Source organism: Staurois parvus, unplaced genomic scaffold (genome assembly GCF_062004578.1).
Source record: "Staurois parvus isolate SC_StPar_1 unplaced genomic scaffold, SC_StPar_1.0 ptg000175l, whole genome shotgun sequence".
Taxonomy (NCBI): domain Eukaryota; kingdom Metazoa; phylum Chordata; class Amphibia; order Anura; family Ranidae; genus Staurois; species Staurois parvus.
In genome coordinates this window covers 3361981-3381151 of record NW_028317971.1, presented here as the reverse complement: position 1 = coordinate 3381151, position 19171 = coordinate 3361981, and the positions used below count along the sequence as shown (strand labels likewise).

The 19171-nt window shown below is 40.4% G+C and overlaps 1 protein-coding gene across 3 annotated transcripts in view; it reads right to left on the bottom strand.

Moving 5' to 3' along the window:
* Window positions 1–19171, bottom strand: part of CHCHD3 (coiled-coil-helix-coiled-coil-helix domain containing 3) — a 212557-nt gene that overhangs the window by 86936 nt on the left and 106450 nt on the right. The window contains exons 5-6 of one of the 3 annotated variants that reach the window (XM_089676877.1): window positions 9523–9537; window positions 7142–7225 (exon numbers count right to left, since the gene is read on the bottom strand). The exons of 1 other annotated variant lie outside the window; for it this stretch is intronic. In XM_089676877.1, coding sequence (XP_089533003.1) covers window positions 7142–7225; window positions 9523–9537 — 99 coding nt within the window. The remainder of the gene's footprint in view (window positions 1–7141; window positions 7226–9522; window positions 9538–19171) is intronic. One more of the 3 variants, XM_089676878.1, reaches the window with a different exon arrangement.

The following is a 19171-nucleotide window of genomic DNA, read 5'->3' as shown; positions in this document are numbered from 1 at the left end:
TTACACTGGCACTCATGTTGATTGCTCTGGCCTGGTGACAGTGTTGCTAGTGATCAGGAACATTGTTTCTGGCTGCATTGGCTCTGGAGACACTGGGGCTGATGTGGCTAGCAATCAGGAACACTATTGCTGGCTTTTACTGGTCATATGAAATTAGGACTGGTGTGGCAGAGATCATGAACACTGTTGCTGGCTTACACTGGTCTGGCAACACTGCCAACTGGTGTGATGGAGAACAGGAACACTGTTGCTGACTGCACTGGTCTGACAACACTGGCATTTATGTGGTTAATGATCAGAACACCGTTTCTGGTTACATTGGCTCTGAGGACACTAAGACTGGTATGGCTAGCAATCAGGAACACTGTTGCTGGCTTACACTGATCTGGTGATCCTGGAACTGATGTGACAGCAATCAGGAACATGGCTGCTGGATGCACTGGTCTGACGACATTGGTATGGCGAAGGTCAAGAACACAGTTGCTGGCTTGCACTGATCTGTGTCTGCACTGTGACTGGTTTGGCTAACAATCAGGGACATTATGGATGTCTTATGTTGGTATGATGGTACTGTACTGGTGTGACTAACAATCAGGTACGCTGTGTCTGGCTTACAATGATCTTGTTTGACACTGACTGGTGTGGCTAGGGATCAGGTACACTGTGGCTGGCTCTGGAGACACTGTAAATAACATTCTGGCAATGACAATAAGAAACACTCTGTTTCCTATCTCAACTGGTCAATATGTGCGAGCGAACAAAGTGGTTACATCTGTGATCATAAATAGGTCATGATAGGTCACATTGATCACGTAGTACAGGGCCATTGGCGCTGCTCCCTGCTTTGTGATCTGTAGTGTCCAACAGAGACAATGATCACAGAGCGTGTTCAGACATGCACAAGCACCCCAAAGGGGAGACCATTTTAGGATGGTTAATCAGCCTCAGAAAAGAGCCATTTTTACACAACGGCCAGACAGCAAGTGGTTAATCTTTTGGTCTATTATCTGTGTATTTATGATGTATGCTGAAAAGAAAACTTGCACATCCCCAAAGAACCCTGGCAAAGTAATATCACAGACAGGGTGTAATGCATTGAAAGTGAGAGAATGTTATTGCAACATATATTTTTCCATTCTTCAAGAACGACCTCTTTTACAGCCTGGATGCTGGATGGAGAGTGATGCTCAACTTGCCTCTTCAGAATTCCTCATAGGTGTTTGATTGGGTTCAGATCAGGAGATATATTTGGCCTCAGAATCTCTTTCACCCTGTTCTTCTTTGAAAATGCAACAGTGGCCTTAGATGTGTGTTTTGGATCATTGTCATGTTGGAAAAGTGCACGACGACCAAGGGTTCGGAGTGATGGTAGCATCTTCTCTTTCAATATAGAGCAGTACATCTCTGAATTCATGATACCATCATTGAAATGCAGCTCCCCGACACCAGCAGCACTCATGCAGCCCCACAGAAGGACACTGCCACCGCCATGTTTCACTGTAGGCACCATGCATTTTTCTTTGTACTCCTCACCTTTGCGACATCATACAGTTTTGAAGCCATCAGGTTCACAAACATTTATCTTGGTCTCATCACTCCAGAGTACAGAGTCCCAGTAGTATTGTTCTTTTTCAGCATGGGCCCTGGCAAATTGTAGGTGGGCTTTTTGTGCATGGGTTTTAGGAGAGGCTTCCTTTGTGGATGACACCTATGCATGCCATTCCTCTGCAGTGTTCGCCATATTGTGTCACAGGAAACAATCGCCTCAGTTTGGCTTTCTAACTCTTTAGTAAACTGCAGGGAACTTGCATGGTGATTTTCTTCAATGCTCCCCATCAGAAGACGCTCCTGTTAAGGTGTTAACTTCCGCTGACGGCCTGGACAACTCTGTGGGATGGTTCCTTTGCTACAGTATTCTGACTGATAAGTAAAGCTTTGCTGATCTTCTTGTAGCCTTTACCTTTTTCTGTGTAAACAAATAATTTTTCTTTCCCAAGCCTTGTGACATTTCTCTTCCCTGTGGTGCCATTGCTGACAGCATGAAATGGGAAGGGGTTTTTCCTTGTTAAGTAACACCCTTTTATAATCAGCTGTCTGCTGAATACCAGTTCAGTGAATAATTAGACTCACCTGTAGTTGAACTCTTGTTAATTAGGATTTTGTCTAAAATGTAGCTTTGCTCCTAAGACTTTCATTGGGATGTATTCATTTTGCAACATGAATGAATGAATTCGTTAGGAAAAATACTATTTTTGTGTGTGCAAATAACAAATCTTGTTTACAATCAATGGCCGGCATTTGTTGGAGTATTTTGTAGTATAGAAAATGTTGATTCTGAAAGGAAGGTAATGGTTTTCTGACCATTCTGTTGGGGTGTACTCATTTATGGTGAGCACTGTATGTATCTGGCCATGTAGCGTAACATATCTATATTGGAGTATTTTAAGCTACGTTATAACTAATACATTTATAATATTGGAGATTTTTGTGCTATGATAGAATCTATATGATGAAACTCGTTTGTATGCTATTGTTTTGTGGTTCACCACAGGGACATTGGTATTTTGCTGATCTAGCACAGGTTCTTTAACATATATGATATTGGATGATGTCTCTTTTATTATGTTTAGTTTTATGAAAGATAATGTTTGCTTGATTCATTGTGGGGTCGTTGCATAGGGTCTGCTATTTTTTCCCCAGGAGTTGCGAAGCTCCCCGCCGATATGCCAAATTCTGATCCTACCATTTAAATGTTGCAGCAACCACTGTGCCCATTCTCCTCTGACCTCAAGGCATTTTCGTCCACACAACTGTCGCTCACTGGATATTTTCTCTTTTTTGGACCAAATACCAGTAGATAAGCAGTTTTTGAAATACTCAGACCAGCCGTTTTTATATTATGAAAATTAAGATTGTTGGAGTTGGGCAGCACTATTTTGAGGATATACACTGTTTGATGTGGCAACACAGGTCAGACAGGAGCTTGCAGCAACTAGATAGATCCATTTGGTGTACTTTTATTTCATTATTATTTCAGTGTTTTTCTGTATTTATTTAGTTTGGTGTGACAGTAGGCAGTTGAAATCACCTGGTTGCGTCCTGGATGGACGATATATTTGTCCGAGGTTCAGGCTTTATGGGGATTTGTACCACTAGAGGGAAGTGCTGAGTCCTTCAGCAGTGAGGTAATGAGCCCAGCTGAAGGTAGTGGGCTCATTAACACCTGTATAAAGCTTCCCAGAGTGTTTAGGGAGAGGCTCCAACCTGGAACCAGATCTGTGCCTGAACTGTCTGGGGAGCTGACCTGTTATCTGTGTGCAGAGAGACCAAAGCCTGTGTGGCTAGCCTCCAAGTACTAGCAACTAGGTATAGCAGCAGGCTGTACCTAATGGGTAGCTAGGGAAAGCTGTTGTTGCAGTAAGTAGCCAAGTTGGCCAGGATTTATTTTGAGGTTTCTTTTTGGTTTACCATTTTTCTGTAAATATTGTAAATAAATTGCATCGGTTTGTTTTCACCTCCACTGTTGTTGTGCTGTGCCTATCTTTTTGGTGTTGTGCACCCATCCAGGGGGTCACACACACCCGCTGCCGAGCTAACCCCGTTACATAGGAAATACAAAAACAAAATTTCACACAATTTTAGCAAATGCAGGATTGTTTGATATATAGTATTGTTTACAAATCAGCTTGCCTTTTCACAAATTGCTCTATTTATGATAAAAAAAACTTTATCTATTGTGCAATAAATCTTTTTATGCAAATGCTGTACCTCATTGAAAATCCCGTAAAATATGCTTTTGTTTTTTAATTCACACATTGATCAGGAAAGAATCAATTTTATAAGTGAAACACGTAAATGAATTTTTATTCCTTCTCAATAGCTAAACCATGCTTTTTATTAATAAGTAAACTTCAGAGGAGATCAGTGCATTTATGCCACAACTCAGCATAATGTGTACAGATTTCAGAGATCACTTGAAGACTCCTAGGTAGAAGAATAATATCGCAGGAACAATGTGTGACCATGTCAAATCCTCCTCTATTAAGAACAGTATGCAACAATATAGTTATGCATCTAAAGAAACAAAAGCTGTAACATTTCTTGTAAGATTATTTTCAGTTTGTTAAAATAAACCTTTCCAAGCAGAAAAACAGAGGCTGCCACTATTTGCCTCCTTCTCAAAATGCCACATGCCTAGCTTTTATGCTGACCTTCTGGCTTCAATACTTTTCATGCTAGGTTTCCACCAGATGTGGTGGGACTGCTTTGGGTTGCACCTCATGATAGGGCAAAATGCCTTGTCCCTCTGTCAGGTTCACACCACTGCATTGCAGTGGTATATGGGCAGTGTGCACAAGAAAAAAAAACCCTAAAACTGCATGCAGTACATTTTTTCAGCCGACACACTGCAAGGCAATCAACTGTTTAGCGAAGCAGGCAACTGAACTTTACAAGAAGTCCGTGACATCTCAATAAAGTTAAAAAAAAAAAAAAAATCAGTGCATGATCACTGCACTGATCTCGGACAGTTGATCTCTGAATCAACTGTCTAGCGAAGCAGGCAACTGAACTTTACAAGAAGTCCGTGACATCTCAATAAAGTTAAAAAAAAAAAATCAGTGCATGATCACTGCACTGATCTCGGACGGACCACAGCACACACCAGCCGCTGTGATACAATGCAGCAGCTGGTTTGAACGAGCCCCAAGTCTTAGAGCTGGAAAAAGCATGAATTTTAGAAAATTAAAGCAAAAGACAAAGTCCATATCTATGTGTTTGCTTTGAGTGAGTGAAACTAGCATTTGTAAGATTAGAAGTCAGCAAAGTATGTTGTCCTCTCTAAAAGGTTTTCTAAGATCACATGTATAGTATGTATTGCAACAAATTACGTGCATTATTACTTTCGTAAAAACAAAGACAAATTCTACACGTTCTGTAAAACACCTACATAGTAAAAGATCTGAGCTTGTCTGTATTTTCAACTGTCCAGCTGTCTGACCTGCATGTATGTGGAGATTAAGAAATACTAAAGGGCTGAATAAAGCAGTTCATATAAAAATGATGTGCAAACTGACTTTAAGTCCTGATTAACACCAGAGTGACTTGTCATATGACCTTAGAGTTCAAAGTCGCATGACAAGTCGCACCCCATTTGTGGCATTGGAACTGTTCAAATCGGTGCAACTCAAGTCCTGCACTATTTGTGTGCAACCTGCATTGACATCTGTTAAATGAAGTCACACAGAGTGTCAGCAAGCCACAATGATGTCACGCTTAACAGTCAGCTTTGAAGTGGCACAAAGTTGCAAGATTTCAAAGCCTCACTGGTGTGAACCAGGGATAACATATTCTTGCTTCTGTGGCACATTGATTAATTGGAGTCTGCATCCATTTTGGGTTAAGACGCTCCTTAAAAGAATCCAGTATTAAGAGAATTTTGTGGTCTGCCAATTTCTTTCTGGAGATGTTAGTTTTCTGGCTGTAACTAATCCAGTGGCTGCAACACCATGTGACACATTGACCAAGGAAGGAAAAGTATGCAATTTAGGAGTTATGACTTCACTGCCTACACACACTTGTTGTGGTTCAGTGGCTCAGAGTATTAAAGCATAATAAACCTCCGCATTAAAAAATTTACAAACTGGCCCCCTGGAGCTAATGCCATAATGTACTAGTACGCACCACATACAAGCACAATATTCAGCACTGGAAGAACATCTTCTCCTAGTCTTCCTTCAGCCACTTGATTGGCCAAACCATAACGTCAATCCTGTGCATGATCATGGGAGTAACATCGTCACGGTACAAAGTGGTGCAGTAAATATATGCTGAGCTGCCCTTACAAGGCACAGTGCACATTAATGCTGACAAGCAGGGGAGAAGCGGTTATGACAAAAATCCAACCTGTAAGTTTTTTTTAAGTTTAATTCAACTTTAATGTGGAGGCCTTGTTCTGACAAGGTAGGACACAGACCAACTGTAATTGGTACACACTTGAGTGAGCTCAAATCAGACAACCTCACTCAGAAAGGCTTTGCCATGAGTCTCTGATGGAAAAATCAACAGATAGGGCTGATGCTAGGGATGCACCGAAATATCGGCCAAAAATAGCCCTATTGGCATTCTACCGATAGGAAAAATTTAGCTGATACAGGTGCCAATACAGGAGACTGTGTGTACTGCAGATGTGAAGGGGGGGCGGAGAAAGGCAGGAGAGGAGCAGTGTATATATGTCAGTGCCGGTTTTTAAATGTAATTACCGGCTTTTATTTTCTTCACTAATAGTTCACAGAATTATCTGTCACTTTCCCCCCAGCTAAAAGAAACAAAGTTTCCTTTTAGTTTATTTCCCCGAGTTAATAGAAACAATGTTTCCTTTTAGTTTCTTTCTAGAGATAAAAGAAACAAAGTTTCCTTTAGCTCCAAGGAAAGTGACAGCTAATTCTGTGAGCTATAGTGAAGAAAAAAAAAAAAGCCAACAATTGCATTTAAAAATCGGCACTGACATATATTTATTTACTAAACCTGGTTGACTCAGAATCTTGTCCACTTCTGCATAAAAACCAATCAGCTTCCAGGTTTTATTGCTGAAGCTTAACTGAACATGCTGAGGTTAGAAGCTGATTGGCTACCATGCACAGGTGCCCAAGATTCTGAGTCAAACAGGTTTAGTAAATAAACCCCATAGTGACAGCTAGTGAGAGAACTTCTCTGTACACATTGCTCCCGCACTGTACACGCTGCTCCTCTCCTGCCCCCCACCCCCTTCCCCCTACAAAGAGGACCTGTCACTCATATGCTATCACATAGGGGACTATTGGTCCCTTATGTGATAGCAATAAAATAATACGTTAAAAAATAAATAAATAAAAATATACATGAATGTTGAAAATAATACAAAAAAAAAATTTTTGTCTCCCCACATACACAGACATTTCGGTTCGGTTTTCGACCACATGCATTCTGAATTTTCGGTATCGGTTTCGACACCAGAATTTTCATTTCGGTGCACCACTAGCTGATGACTGCCATATGTGCAGATGCTTCCTCTGAGTTGTGAACAATGCTCAGTGTGACTGTCCCTTCCATAAGAAAACCTACACAAGTACATTCGTGGAAACACTTCATTGTTTACACTTACCCTCTCCTCCAGCCTCGCCAGCTGCTCCTTGTAATATTCATCCTGCCTCTTAAGTTCACGCTCTTTTTCCTCTAGTTTCCTTGCCTGAAAACATACATTAGGTAAGTAGTAAGGCAGCGTATTTATCCTATATTTCATTAAATGTTTTTGCCTTCAAGTCCAACAATCCTCTCATGATTTTAAACACATAGATTTAAAAACGCGCTGTGTGCATATGGTAATTTTAAAGAGCAACTCAAAGCAATGAAGTAAAAGGTTAGGGAGTCGATCTGCCTATCTATGATGTACATTAAAATAATGCTATTTTACTTAAAAAGCATATATAAAAATTTAGTTTATGAATTTACGTTCACATTCATCAGAGCTTCTTCAAACTCACCATATTAATTAAATGATAAAAAAAAATGTTTTGCCTTTTTTCATTGGCAGTCACGTGACCTTTAAATTCCCTCCTCCCCAGGTTCTGGGGGGTGGAGACAGAGTCCCCTATTTACGATCATCTGGGATTCCTACCAGGAGTTGCTGTCAGGTTTTGCAGGGCTTGGCAAAAGGCATCCGCCTATAGGCTGACTACAGGCACAAAGCGGGGAATATTTACTAAAACTGAAGTACTCAAAAGCTGATTGGCTACCATGCACAGCTGCACCAGATTCTAACTTCAGCTTGTTCAGTTAGGCTTTGACAGTACAACCTGGAAGCTGGTTTGTTTTCTATGCAGCGCTACACCAGATTTTGCAGCATTGAGTTTTAGCAAATAACTCCCAGTGTGTCAAGATGGCATCCTGTTGGACGTACAGGAGGAAGAAGGGACTCAAACTGACCACGCAAACATGCAGAGAAATGTAGGGACATTTTCTATTTTTATGTTTATATATAACTTTGAGGATTTTTGGTGCACTGCCTTTCTCTCACTTGCTACTGCAGTCTTGCCTGCTCATGTCTGCAAGAAATTGCTTAAACATTAAGGTCTTAATGCAAGGGCCTACAAGCAAAGTGGAAAATTAGAAAGAATGCTAGAGAAAAGCTAGGAGAGGCACTCAACAGAGTGAAAGTGTCTAGTGAAAGATGCCAATGTGACATCAGGGTGAAAACTTTGTTAAGCAGAAAGAAGACACCCATGTACTTTGAACTGGATATTTAGCAACTAGAATACTACATTTCTAATAGCAATGTTTTTGGAAGTGGGCTGGTCTGGTATGCTACTGCTGAAGCATGTTGCAACTACAAAACCTGGGCAGGTAGAATATGTTTTGTTATAACAACTTTTTGCTCATTAATGCAGTGGAAATATTATAGTCGGTGGACCAGATTGTGAAGATTGTGACACCCCCCCCCCTCTCCACCTCATCCAATCAGAGAACACCTTGAATTGACTGGAAAAAAAAAAAATAAAACGCAGTAAACAAATGGTGGCAATGCTGAGCAAGAAACCTCCTGTGGTCAGTGTGCAGAGGGGAAGCCACTCGCACAGGACCTGAGAGTTTGCAGCTATCATTGTAGTAGCACAGACTACTACAACAAATGTCACCTCTGCCAGAGGACCCTCAGGTATAAAATCTGCATAGCAAATGGCTACTCACAAAAAGCAGAAGATAAAAATGCATTGAAACCAAAATATGATACAAGGTGTAGGAACCATGTGTCCAAACATGCAACCCTGCTATGCTGGCAATCTGAAGCGTTTCAGGGGTGCACCCCCTTCCTCAGGGCTTAACCGATGTGTTTCGGAAGCTTAGCTCTGAGGAAGGGGGTGCACCCCCGAAACGCACCAGCTCTCCAGCATAGCGGGGTTGTATGATAGGACAGGCATCTCATCTCATGGTTTCAATGCATTTTTATCTTCTACTTTTGTGAGTACCCACACACTTGTCTTTGATAAATCTCTGGTAATGCATTAGGCCAGGGGTGGGCAACTGTGGCCCTCCAGCTGTTGTAGAACTACAAGTCCCATGAGGCACTGCAAAACTGACAGTTACAAGCATGACTCCCAAAGGCAAAGGCATGATGGGACTTGTAGTTCACCAACAGCTGGAGGGCCACAGTTGCCCACCACTGTACTAGGTGCTTGCACCCTCCTGTTTGTTCTTTTTGTAGCTGCTACTGGATCCCCCCCATATGAGGAAGGCTGCATCCGCTATGCATTCCTGGTAGAATTCATTTGTTGTCATCCTTGGCCCCATTAAGCTGTGATGGATCTCTGAGCGCTGGGACTGATTGTGGGTTTGATATAAAATATGCATATGTATGTTCGTCCAAGCTGGACCAATTTAAATATGCAATAAAGATCTTATCTGGAGTTCAGCTTTAACAGTTTTAAATATTCTGTAATAAATTAAAATTTAACAAATATGACAGAGCAGATACACAAAAGATTTACTCACTTGAGCATTTAACTCCTGAAGCATTGCAAAACACAGAAGAAAAAAAAACATCTGTTATGCAACATGTCAAAGATTTGCAAAAATCAGTTCACAATTTCTTCCATCACTCATTATTTACAAAAAAATACAGTGATTAAAATAGGTCTTAAAGGCGGCTGGACCTGTTGCACTTTGGGCAAAGCTCAGCTACCCCGCGGTTTTGGTGCGGATTTGCTGCACTTTCCCAGACTTCAGTTATGTCCTGCGGTTTTGGTGTGCTTTCAGAAAATGCACCAAAACCGCAGGACATAATAGAAGACTATGGGAAAGCACAGCTAACCTTCACAAAAATTACAGGTTAGCTGCGCTTTGCCCAAATTTCAGCAGGCCAGTGTGAAGCTGCCCTAAAAGTATAAATTTGAAGGTTTGAAAGAAATACAAAGTAGACCACCTATGTCAAACTGAAAAAAAAATACCCAAAAAGGAGGCTGGGGTCTGCAACACTACCCATAAACCACATACGTTGCTATCCTATGATCTTTAGCAAAGCAGCTGCTCAACAATTCCCACTACAGTTACTATTTTTTTTCATGTACAAACCATTTTAATAACTGGATAACATAAGATTTAGAATGCTAGCGGAACTAAAGAAGCAATTTGTACAAGGTCTAAAACGTATAAGGAATAAATACTGAAGCTCAGTTGATTTCACTATAAATAGATGTTCACACTGCATTTGGAAAATTGGTTGTTTTGGTTGTTAAAGCAGATCAAGTGAAAACAAGAGGGAAAAGAGCCTAAAAAAGAAAACTAATGCACCCATCACATCTAATGGTTGGTAAGCTGCAATATATTACATTTTTGGTTTTCTGTTTAATACCACTTTAAAGTAAATGTGAAACTTTTTTTTTTTCCCTAGAGCAACAAAGAGTTATGGTGCTCCATCATTGTTTTTATAGGGTCCTGTCGGAGTGCTTTGCATTCACTTGCTGTCTCTAAGGCACAGCAGAAAGGAAGAAAAAGTCACATTAAAGCAAGGTGAATGCCCTCTTAACACAGCAGTCACCAGAACATGTGTCCCCATTGATGTCCCCCTTCCTCCTTCCACTCCTAATCCTGTAACAACAATTACATTTTGAATCTCCCATCACTTTCTATATCAGCAACAATGATCAACAGGACAAACCTCCCCAACAGGGATACAAATACCAATAATACCATGACAGTGATTTTAATACTTCCCCTATTTATCTAAAACAAAGAAAACATTATTTTAAAGTTTAAAGTGGTGGTAAACCTCAGTTAAATATCTCAGATGAAATATGAACAAAATATATCCCTCTATAGTGTGTACTTGTCTCAATCCAGAGCACTAAGTGTTATTTCTGTCCGTTGCCTTGTTCTTCTGCTATCAATACGAGTCACGTCTGAAAAGTTTTTCTGACACCAAGAGATAAAAAGATGATGGCAAGGGAGCTCCCTCACACAGCCTGTGATTGAAAGCCTCAGTTCTTTCTAATGTGCTGTGTGGAGGGGGTGTGTCCCTTTCCTCTAATCTGCTCTCAGCTATCCTTTCTAAGCTCTGCAGATGGTAACTTCAGCTCCCTGCCTCCTGCTTTCTGAAAGTTCAGACACACTGTGTAAATTCTGCACTTTAAACAGCTGTAGAAAAGACTGCAAATAAACAGGTACAACTTATGAGGGAGCATTTGTTTCATCTCTGTGTATCACTTGAGGCCACTCACTTCACTAGGTATATGTAACTATTTATAGCCACTTTAATAAACACACAAAACAAGAATCATGCATGTCTGAATAATAGTCATGCGATTTGGATATACATTACCACAAGCTTTTAGTTTGACTGTAAACAGAGATTTAATCAACTTATTCGATGGTACTTTATTACTTGTGGTGCATATAGTGAACATCAACACCATAGTACAAAATACCACATAGTATACAATCAGCTTTTAAAAACATGCAACTGTATACTTTGCTAATGTACTAAGAGAAGCACTTGTAAAAATGTACAAAAGATGATTTGAACCAATATTCCAGAATACAGTTTTCTGCTAGCTTGAGAACCTTTTTCATTGTATGATAGTTCACTGACACACTGACTTGATCATACCCAAAAGTCTTCTGTTGTACTCCATCTATTTGTATTGTAAGAAACAAAGGTCAGGGAACATAAGGAACATATGATTGGGTTGACTGATATACAAGAAGAGAAGGTCAAGATCATGAAAGGTCAAAAGAGGAGCAGCTGTTACATTGGTGACCTTCAACTTCAGGACTTTGCAGAACCAACAAAAAAACTATACACAACAAAACCAAGATTACCAAGAGCTTTACAAAAAAGGCCAAAGAAGCCAAGTACAAATGTGCAGTAAGAATGTATTTTTATTTACTTAGGGAACGGCACATGGGAAAAAGACAAACAGTATTTTGCTTCAGAAAAAAAGGTTAAACAAAAAAAACACTATGCCAAGGAATGTGCTTCCCTGGCAGGAGATGGTAAGCATTGTGTGTGTGGCTCAAACAAACAGGCTAAGCTATACATATATAAAATTCAATTTAAATTCACAGCTGGACAAATAGGAGGGTAAAAGAAAAGTGTATGTGGTGGCCACATTTCAAAAAGGATTAACACAGCTGTTCAATGAAGATTCAACAGAAAGGGTCCAATAGGTGTCTCTGCAGGTACAATTACATACTTATTACTTCAAACACTTGACAGTCTATAGCGAAATGGTGACTCTTCTTACTACAGAAAACAATTAAGATAAGTCTTACATATCAAGAGGTGGCATGGTGAAGGGAAAATATTAGGTTGGAGCGCTACCTGTCTGCACTTACTGTCTTGTATCCATATCTAATTCCCGAGCATTTAACATCAGCTGCCTATAGGTAAAATAAAAAATAATAAAACTCTAAAAGGGCTGTTATGAATAGTTGAATTTGCTTACTAAAAAAGCATAAAACTGTTACAGTTTGGCACTTACATCCTGAACAACAATAAAACGCCTTGAGGGGAATTAATCAAAAATGGAGCAGCCAGAATCTGGAACAGCTGTGCATGGCAACTAATCCACTTCTACCTTTCAATTTCTAAGGTTAAGCAGTTGCCGCCCGGTCTATAGCCAGATGGCCAGCTCGTCCCTCCAGGTAGACGCCATATGGCGTCCTTTCCGGAACGCACTAAGCTCATGCCCATAGAGCCGCACTGTGGGGAGATCTGTCACCGGCCCTGTATCTTGGACACGGCCGATGACATATCTGTGTATCGGCCCCATTGCCAGTACCATGTGACCTGCTGTGACCAAACATAGCAGGTCACATGACAGTTGTATACAATGGATGGCTTCCTTTCATGCCATCCATTGCATACAAGTGTGTCTAGCTGTGAATGGTCACAGCGATCACATGCAGAAGTTGGGCCAATCACAGCCTAGTTGTGTCATGTGATAAGCCGTGGCCAAATGACAGCTAATCAGCAAAAAAAAAAAAACCCTGAATTAACTGATTTCATTCAGGTAAATGCTTGCTTATAGCAAAGTAATTCTTTGCTATAAGCAAACTGTGTAAAAAAAAAAAAGGTGCAATATGAAAAAAAAAGTCTTAAAAAAAAAAGAACAAAATATAATAAAAAATTAAAAATAAAAAAATATATTTTTTTTTTCGTACTGTCACCAGTCAGTGTCCCTGATCACCCTCATGCCAGTTATATGATGACGCTGTACTGCACTGGTGACAGGATGGAAAAAAAAATAGTGAAAATCATTTTTTTTAATTTCTTCATTTTCTGAAAAATTATGACACAAAAATTACAACTTCAAAAAACTCGCCATGCCTGTTATGAAATATGTCGGACTGTCTACTTTGCAAAAAGGGGTCATTTGGGGGATATCTATACTGTTCTGACATTCTTGGACCTCAAGAAATTAGATTGGCCGTCAGTACTTCAGGATTTATCAATTTGCAGATATATACCATAGTTTGTGAACTCTATAACTTTCCTACAGGCTAAATAATAAATACTGATTTGGGTTAGTTTCACCAAAGAAATGTAGCAGAATACAACTTGGCCTAAATTTATGAAGAACAATTATTTATTTGCAAATTTTTATAAACAGAAAAAAAGAAAACATGGGTTTTTTTTCAAAATTTTCGGTCTTGTTTTGTTAATTTAGCAAAAAATAAAAAACCCCAGTGGTGATTAAATACCACCAAAACAAAGCTCTAGTTGTGTGAAGAAAATTTTAACATTTTAGTTTTGGTACAATGTTGTATGACCGCGCAATTGTCATTCAAAGTGTGAGAGAGCTGAAACCTGAAAATTGGCCTGGGCAGGAAGGGGGTAAAAGTTCCCGGTATAGAAGTGGTTAAAAGAGAAATATGGGGTTTATTAAAAAAAACAAAACACATTATTACTCACCTAGGAGGATGCAGCACTGATCTAATGCTGCATCTGTCCCTTGCTGGCTCTGCATGAAGAACTAAGCAATTAAACTGCTGATCGCTCACTTCTCCCATCCTCTCTGGGCAGAGATCCATGACTGTCAGTCACTGCTGTCTGCTCTGCCCCTCCAGCACTCACTGGAGCACTGGGCAGTGGAGGGGTCGGAAGCGGCTGGCTCAGTCTCCCAGCAGTGCAGCTGAGAGGCTGAGTCAGCTGCCGGTCCAGGCTTCTGGGTGGATCCCGATCATATGAAATGGCTCTGTAACATCAACTGACAGTGGGCTGCGGCTGAAAACGGGTCACAGGAGTGCAGAACGAACTGCACTCTAGTAATCCACAGGAGAAATGTAGCCAAAAAACTTTGGCTATACATCTATTTTAAAAGGTTAGTTTGCCTTTACGAAAAAACTGCCTATGCAGGTAAGAGGCGGCTGTAAATAAAATCAAACTAAGCAACTTTGACTAAATTAGAATAATGCCCTTGCTGTAGGTGTAGGCCATCTACATACCTCTCCAAGCCTGGCTAAAAAAACTCCCAGAGATGGAATTCCCCAGCCTGCCTTGTTACTAGGACGTTGCTAAGACAATCCCAACTGATACTGCTCACCCCAACCATTGCGCAAGCTCTCAAACGCCCACACATGCACAGTTCACCATGTTTTTCGACAATGAAAAAGAGTGCATATGAAGGGGGTTGAGTCTGAGAAAAAGCCCACATCTGTGATGGTGTCTCAACAGCAAAGGCATTGTTCAACTTCAGTCAAAGCTATATAGTTTTTTTGTTGTTTTTTTTTAATCCATAGGTAGGATTCTGGTAAAGGTGAACTAAACCTTTACATAAACAAGCTGAAGATAGAAGCTGATTGGTTACCATGCACAGTTGCTCCAGGTTCACTAAATTCCCCCCTTACCTTTATATATAATGTGGGCAGATCTTTACAAACAATTAATTGTTTACTGTAACCCCTTGATGCCGACGTAACACAAATATGCGGCTTCACAGAACTGGGCTTTTTTTCGTGGGTCCGCATATTTGCATACCTGTCTTTCTGCTGGGAATGTGCCCCATGGCACGCTCCCACCACAAAGACTGTGGTGTCACTGAGAACCCTGGGTCCCATTCTAACAATTGGGGCCAAGGACTCCCGATTTAGGGTGACATGATCACTGTGATTGCCTGATTGGCTATCACAGTGATCAGTCACTGTACAGCCCAGCCCCCTTGTTTTTTTCGCTCTATGAATGGAGGAGAGAGATACATTGTATCTCTCAAACTCCTGGCATAGAGGGAAAAAAATGTTTGTAAAAAAAAAAAAAAGATAAATAAATATTACAAAATAAAAGAAAAAAATAAAGAAAAAATACCTAGATCAAGATTTGATCTAGTTCAGTGCCAGGGTACGTGTTTGGGTCAAGGTCAGGGTCAAAGGTCCCTGGTTATGGTAGTAATAAGAAACACACAGCAAAATAAAAAAATTATATATTTTTTTTTTTTACTATTTTGGCCCAGTTTTCCTTTGATAAAAAAACAAATCAGGAGATATCCATTACCATTTACCACCAAATAAAAGCCCAATTTGTCTTGAAAAAAAACGCGGTATATTTCACCTAGATGTACAAAGTAGTTGTGATGATATGTACAGTTTTATTAACACATGTCAACGTTGCAAAAGTTTGCTTAGGCATTTTTTTTTACCCTTTGGCATGAAGGGGATAAGAACCAGTGGAGTCTAATGAACCTCACTACTTTCACACAAAACCACAACTAACTAAAGACTGTCAGCAGACTTGTAAACTTCAGAAATAACTAGAAACCTAAAAGAAATTCAGATAAACTCCTTGCACACGTTGTGGTTGGAAATCAAGAAGTGAATTTAGGCAATAAAGTTAAACTGCTTGCAAGCAACAAAATACAAAGCTGAAAGTAATGTTAAATTGGTAAATAAATTCACTATGGGACAATTTGCAGAATAGAATTCACACTTTATTAACATTTAGGCTGCATGTACACATCTCTATCTGCCAGCTGCTGGCAGAAAAATCCAGTCAAAAAAATGCTTGGCCTGGCCCATATATAGCCACATTCATGTGCATATTTACACACGCTAATGTGGATAAGGCATACGCGCGTATTTTCATTCTAGTAGGTATAATATTTAATGCGCTTATATATGTGCAAATTATACCAATACACATAAGGAAAAATGCTTCTAAAAGCAGCGTTTTTTCTGTCCGTGTGCATAAGGACTAAGGCTAATCTCCAGGCAAAAAAAAAAAAAGAATTTCTATAGCTCAATCTGCGATCCTAATAAAGGAAGCATAAAAAATGCTCTCTTTTACTCATTTATATATTTGAATTTCTAATCCCTGTGGTGTCATTACAGGCTCTTAAAGAGAATTATAGCTGGAGTCAGAGGGAGGAGAAGAAAGGTGCCCCTACGTGTCCGCCTGTACACGCAGGGTGCCCAACCAGAACTAGTGTGGAGAGTGGACAGGGGAGGAGAGAACTCCCCCGTCACTAATACATCACTTGCTGTTATTTACTATGTTGCTGCTCAATGCCCAACTCTCCTAACCATCAGACAATTGTGCTATAGATATTGACCTTGTTGGAGGTCTTTGAATTAACACAACAAAATAATTTGGGCTGTTGCCAGGGGCATTACTGGTGCTGGGCACACAGATCACCTGCCCCACAGCTCAAGTACTGTTCCAGGGGTACAGAGGCCACAAACCGCCCATCATTTTATTTCCTCGGTGCTTTGGGGTGACTCAACCTGCTTGTCAAGGGATAAGGCGGCGTACTGAACACCAGTGTAAAGCAGCAAGCTGGCCACCAACATATGGGAACCACTGCAAGCTGCACTGTGGAATTACATATTTCTGGCTGCTGCACTTTAAACAGTACACAGTCCTGACAGTACACCCTCTACACCGTTGTATGGTACATATTCTTGATGTCTGAAATCTTCAGGATACATAGTTGTACCTCCATGATCTATACACTTTGTTACACAGTCCTGAGGTGTGCATTCTATACAATATATAGTCCTGACCTCTGCACTCTAAACGCTACGTGGTATGCTACACAATGAAGGGGGAACACTGACTACATAGTCCTGAATGCTATACTAAGAAGTCCTGACTGCTGGATTCTATACACTGTACAATATACAGTCCTGACTGCTCCACCTTCTATGCTCTGGTATACCCAACATAGTCCGGACAGCTATTCTATATGTTACATTGTACGTTAGTCCTAAATGCTGGTCTGCATACGCTATATTGTACTTTATACACTCCATATTACATTCATAATGGTCTCTACAGTTGCTGGTTGCAAAGCAATTTTTAGCTATTTTAACTAGGTTCTTTATGGTGGGATCAGATGAGGTGTTAGCTCTATGTCTATAAACTGTTTACATACTGTGTATGGAGAAACATTTCTAATGAAAAAATATCATTTTTTAAAAAAAAATACCTCGTCCGGAAATGTATGTGTGTCTGTGGAACTATAACTTCTGCACCGTAAGTAACCGTTCTCTTTGCCAGAGCCATTGCATTTTTTGCACACATTAAAATGTACATTTTAGCCCTGAAGATTAGTAAAAAAAAAAAAAAACACACAACACACAAAAAAAATTATATACTTTTTGAAGTCATAGGCCCTAGACAACAAAATGGTGGTCGTTTCAAATGTTTATATCACATAATTTATCAAACTCATGTTTTTATTAAAGAAATAAACCAAACTTTATTGCACACAAATATAATATATAACCCATTTTTTGGTAAACTACAGTGGGGCAAAAAAGTATTTAGTCAGCCACCAATTGTGCACGTTCTCCCACTTAAAAAGATGAAAGAGGCCTGTAATTGGCATCATAGGTAGACCTCAACTATGAGAGACAAAATGATAAAAAAAAATCCAGACAATCACATTGGATGATTTGGAAAGAATTTATTTGCAAATTATGGTGGAAAATAAGTATTTGGTCACCTACAAACAAGCAAGATTTCTGGCTCTCACAGACCTGTACCTTCTTCTTTAAGAGGCTCCTCTGTCCTACACTCATTACCTGTATCAATGGCACCTGATTGAACTTGTTATCAGTATAAAAGACACCTGTCCACAACCTCAAACAGTCACACTCCAAACTCCACTATGGTGAAGACCAAAGAGCTTTTGAAGGACACCAGAAAAAAAATTGTAGACCTGCACCAGGCTGGGAAGACTGAATCTGGAATAGGCAAGCAGCTTGGTGTGAACAAATCAACTGTGGGAGCAATAATTAGAAAATGGAAGACATATAAGACCACTGATAATCTCCCTCGATCCGGGGCTCCACGCAAGATCTCACCCCGTGGGGTCACAATGATCACAAGAACGGTGAGCAAAAATCCCAGGACCACATGGGGGGACCTAGTGAATGACCTGCAAAGAGCTGGGACCAACGTAACAAAGGCTACCAATCAGTAACACACTACGCCGCCAGGGACTCAGATCCTGCAGTGCCAGACGTGTCCCTCTGCTTAAGCCAGTACATGTCCGGGCCCGTCTGAAGTTTACTAGAGAGCATTTGGATGATCCAGAAGAGGATTGGGAGAATGTCATATGGTCAGATGAAACCAAAATAGAACTGTTTGGTAGAAACACAACTCGTCGTGTTTGGAGGAGAGAGAATGCTGAGTTGCATCCAAAGAACACCATACCTACTGTGAAGCATGGGGGTGGCAACATCATGCTTTGGGGCTGTTTCTCCACAAAGGGACTAGGACGACTGATCCATGTACAGAACAGAATGAATGGGGCTATGTATCGTGAGATTTTGAGTGCAAACCTCCTTCCATCAGCAAGGGCATTGAAGATGAAATGTGGCTGGGTCTTCCAACATGACAATGATCCCAAACATACCGCCCGGGCAACGAAAGAGTGGCTTCGTAAGAAGCATTTCAAGGTCCTGGAGTGGCCTAGCCAGTCTCCAGATCTCAACCCCATAGAAAACCTTTGGAGGGAGTTGAAAGTCCGTGTTGCCCAGCGACAGCCCCAAAACATCACTGCTCTAGAGGAGATCTGCATGGAGGAATGGGCCAACATACCAGCAACAGTGTGTGCCAACCTTGTGAAGACTTACAGGAAACGTTTGACCTCTGTCATTGCCAACAAAGGATATATAACAAAGTATTGAGATGAACTTTTGATAT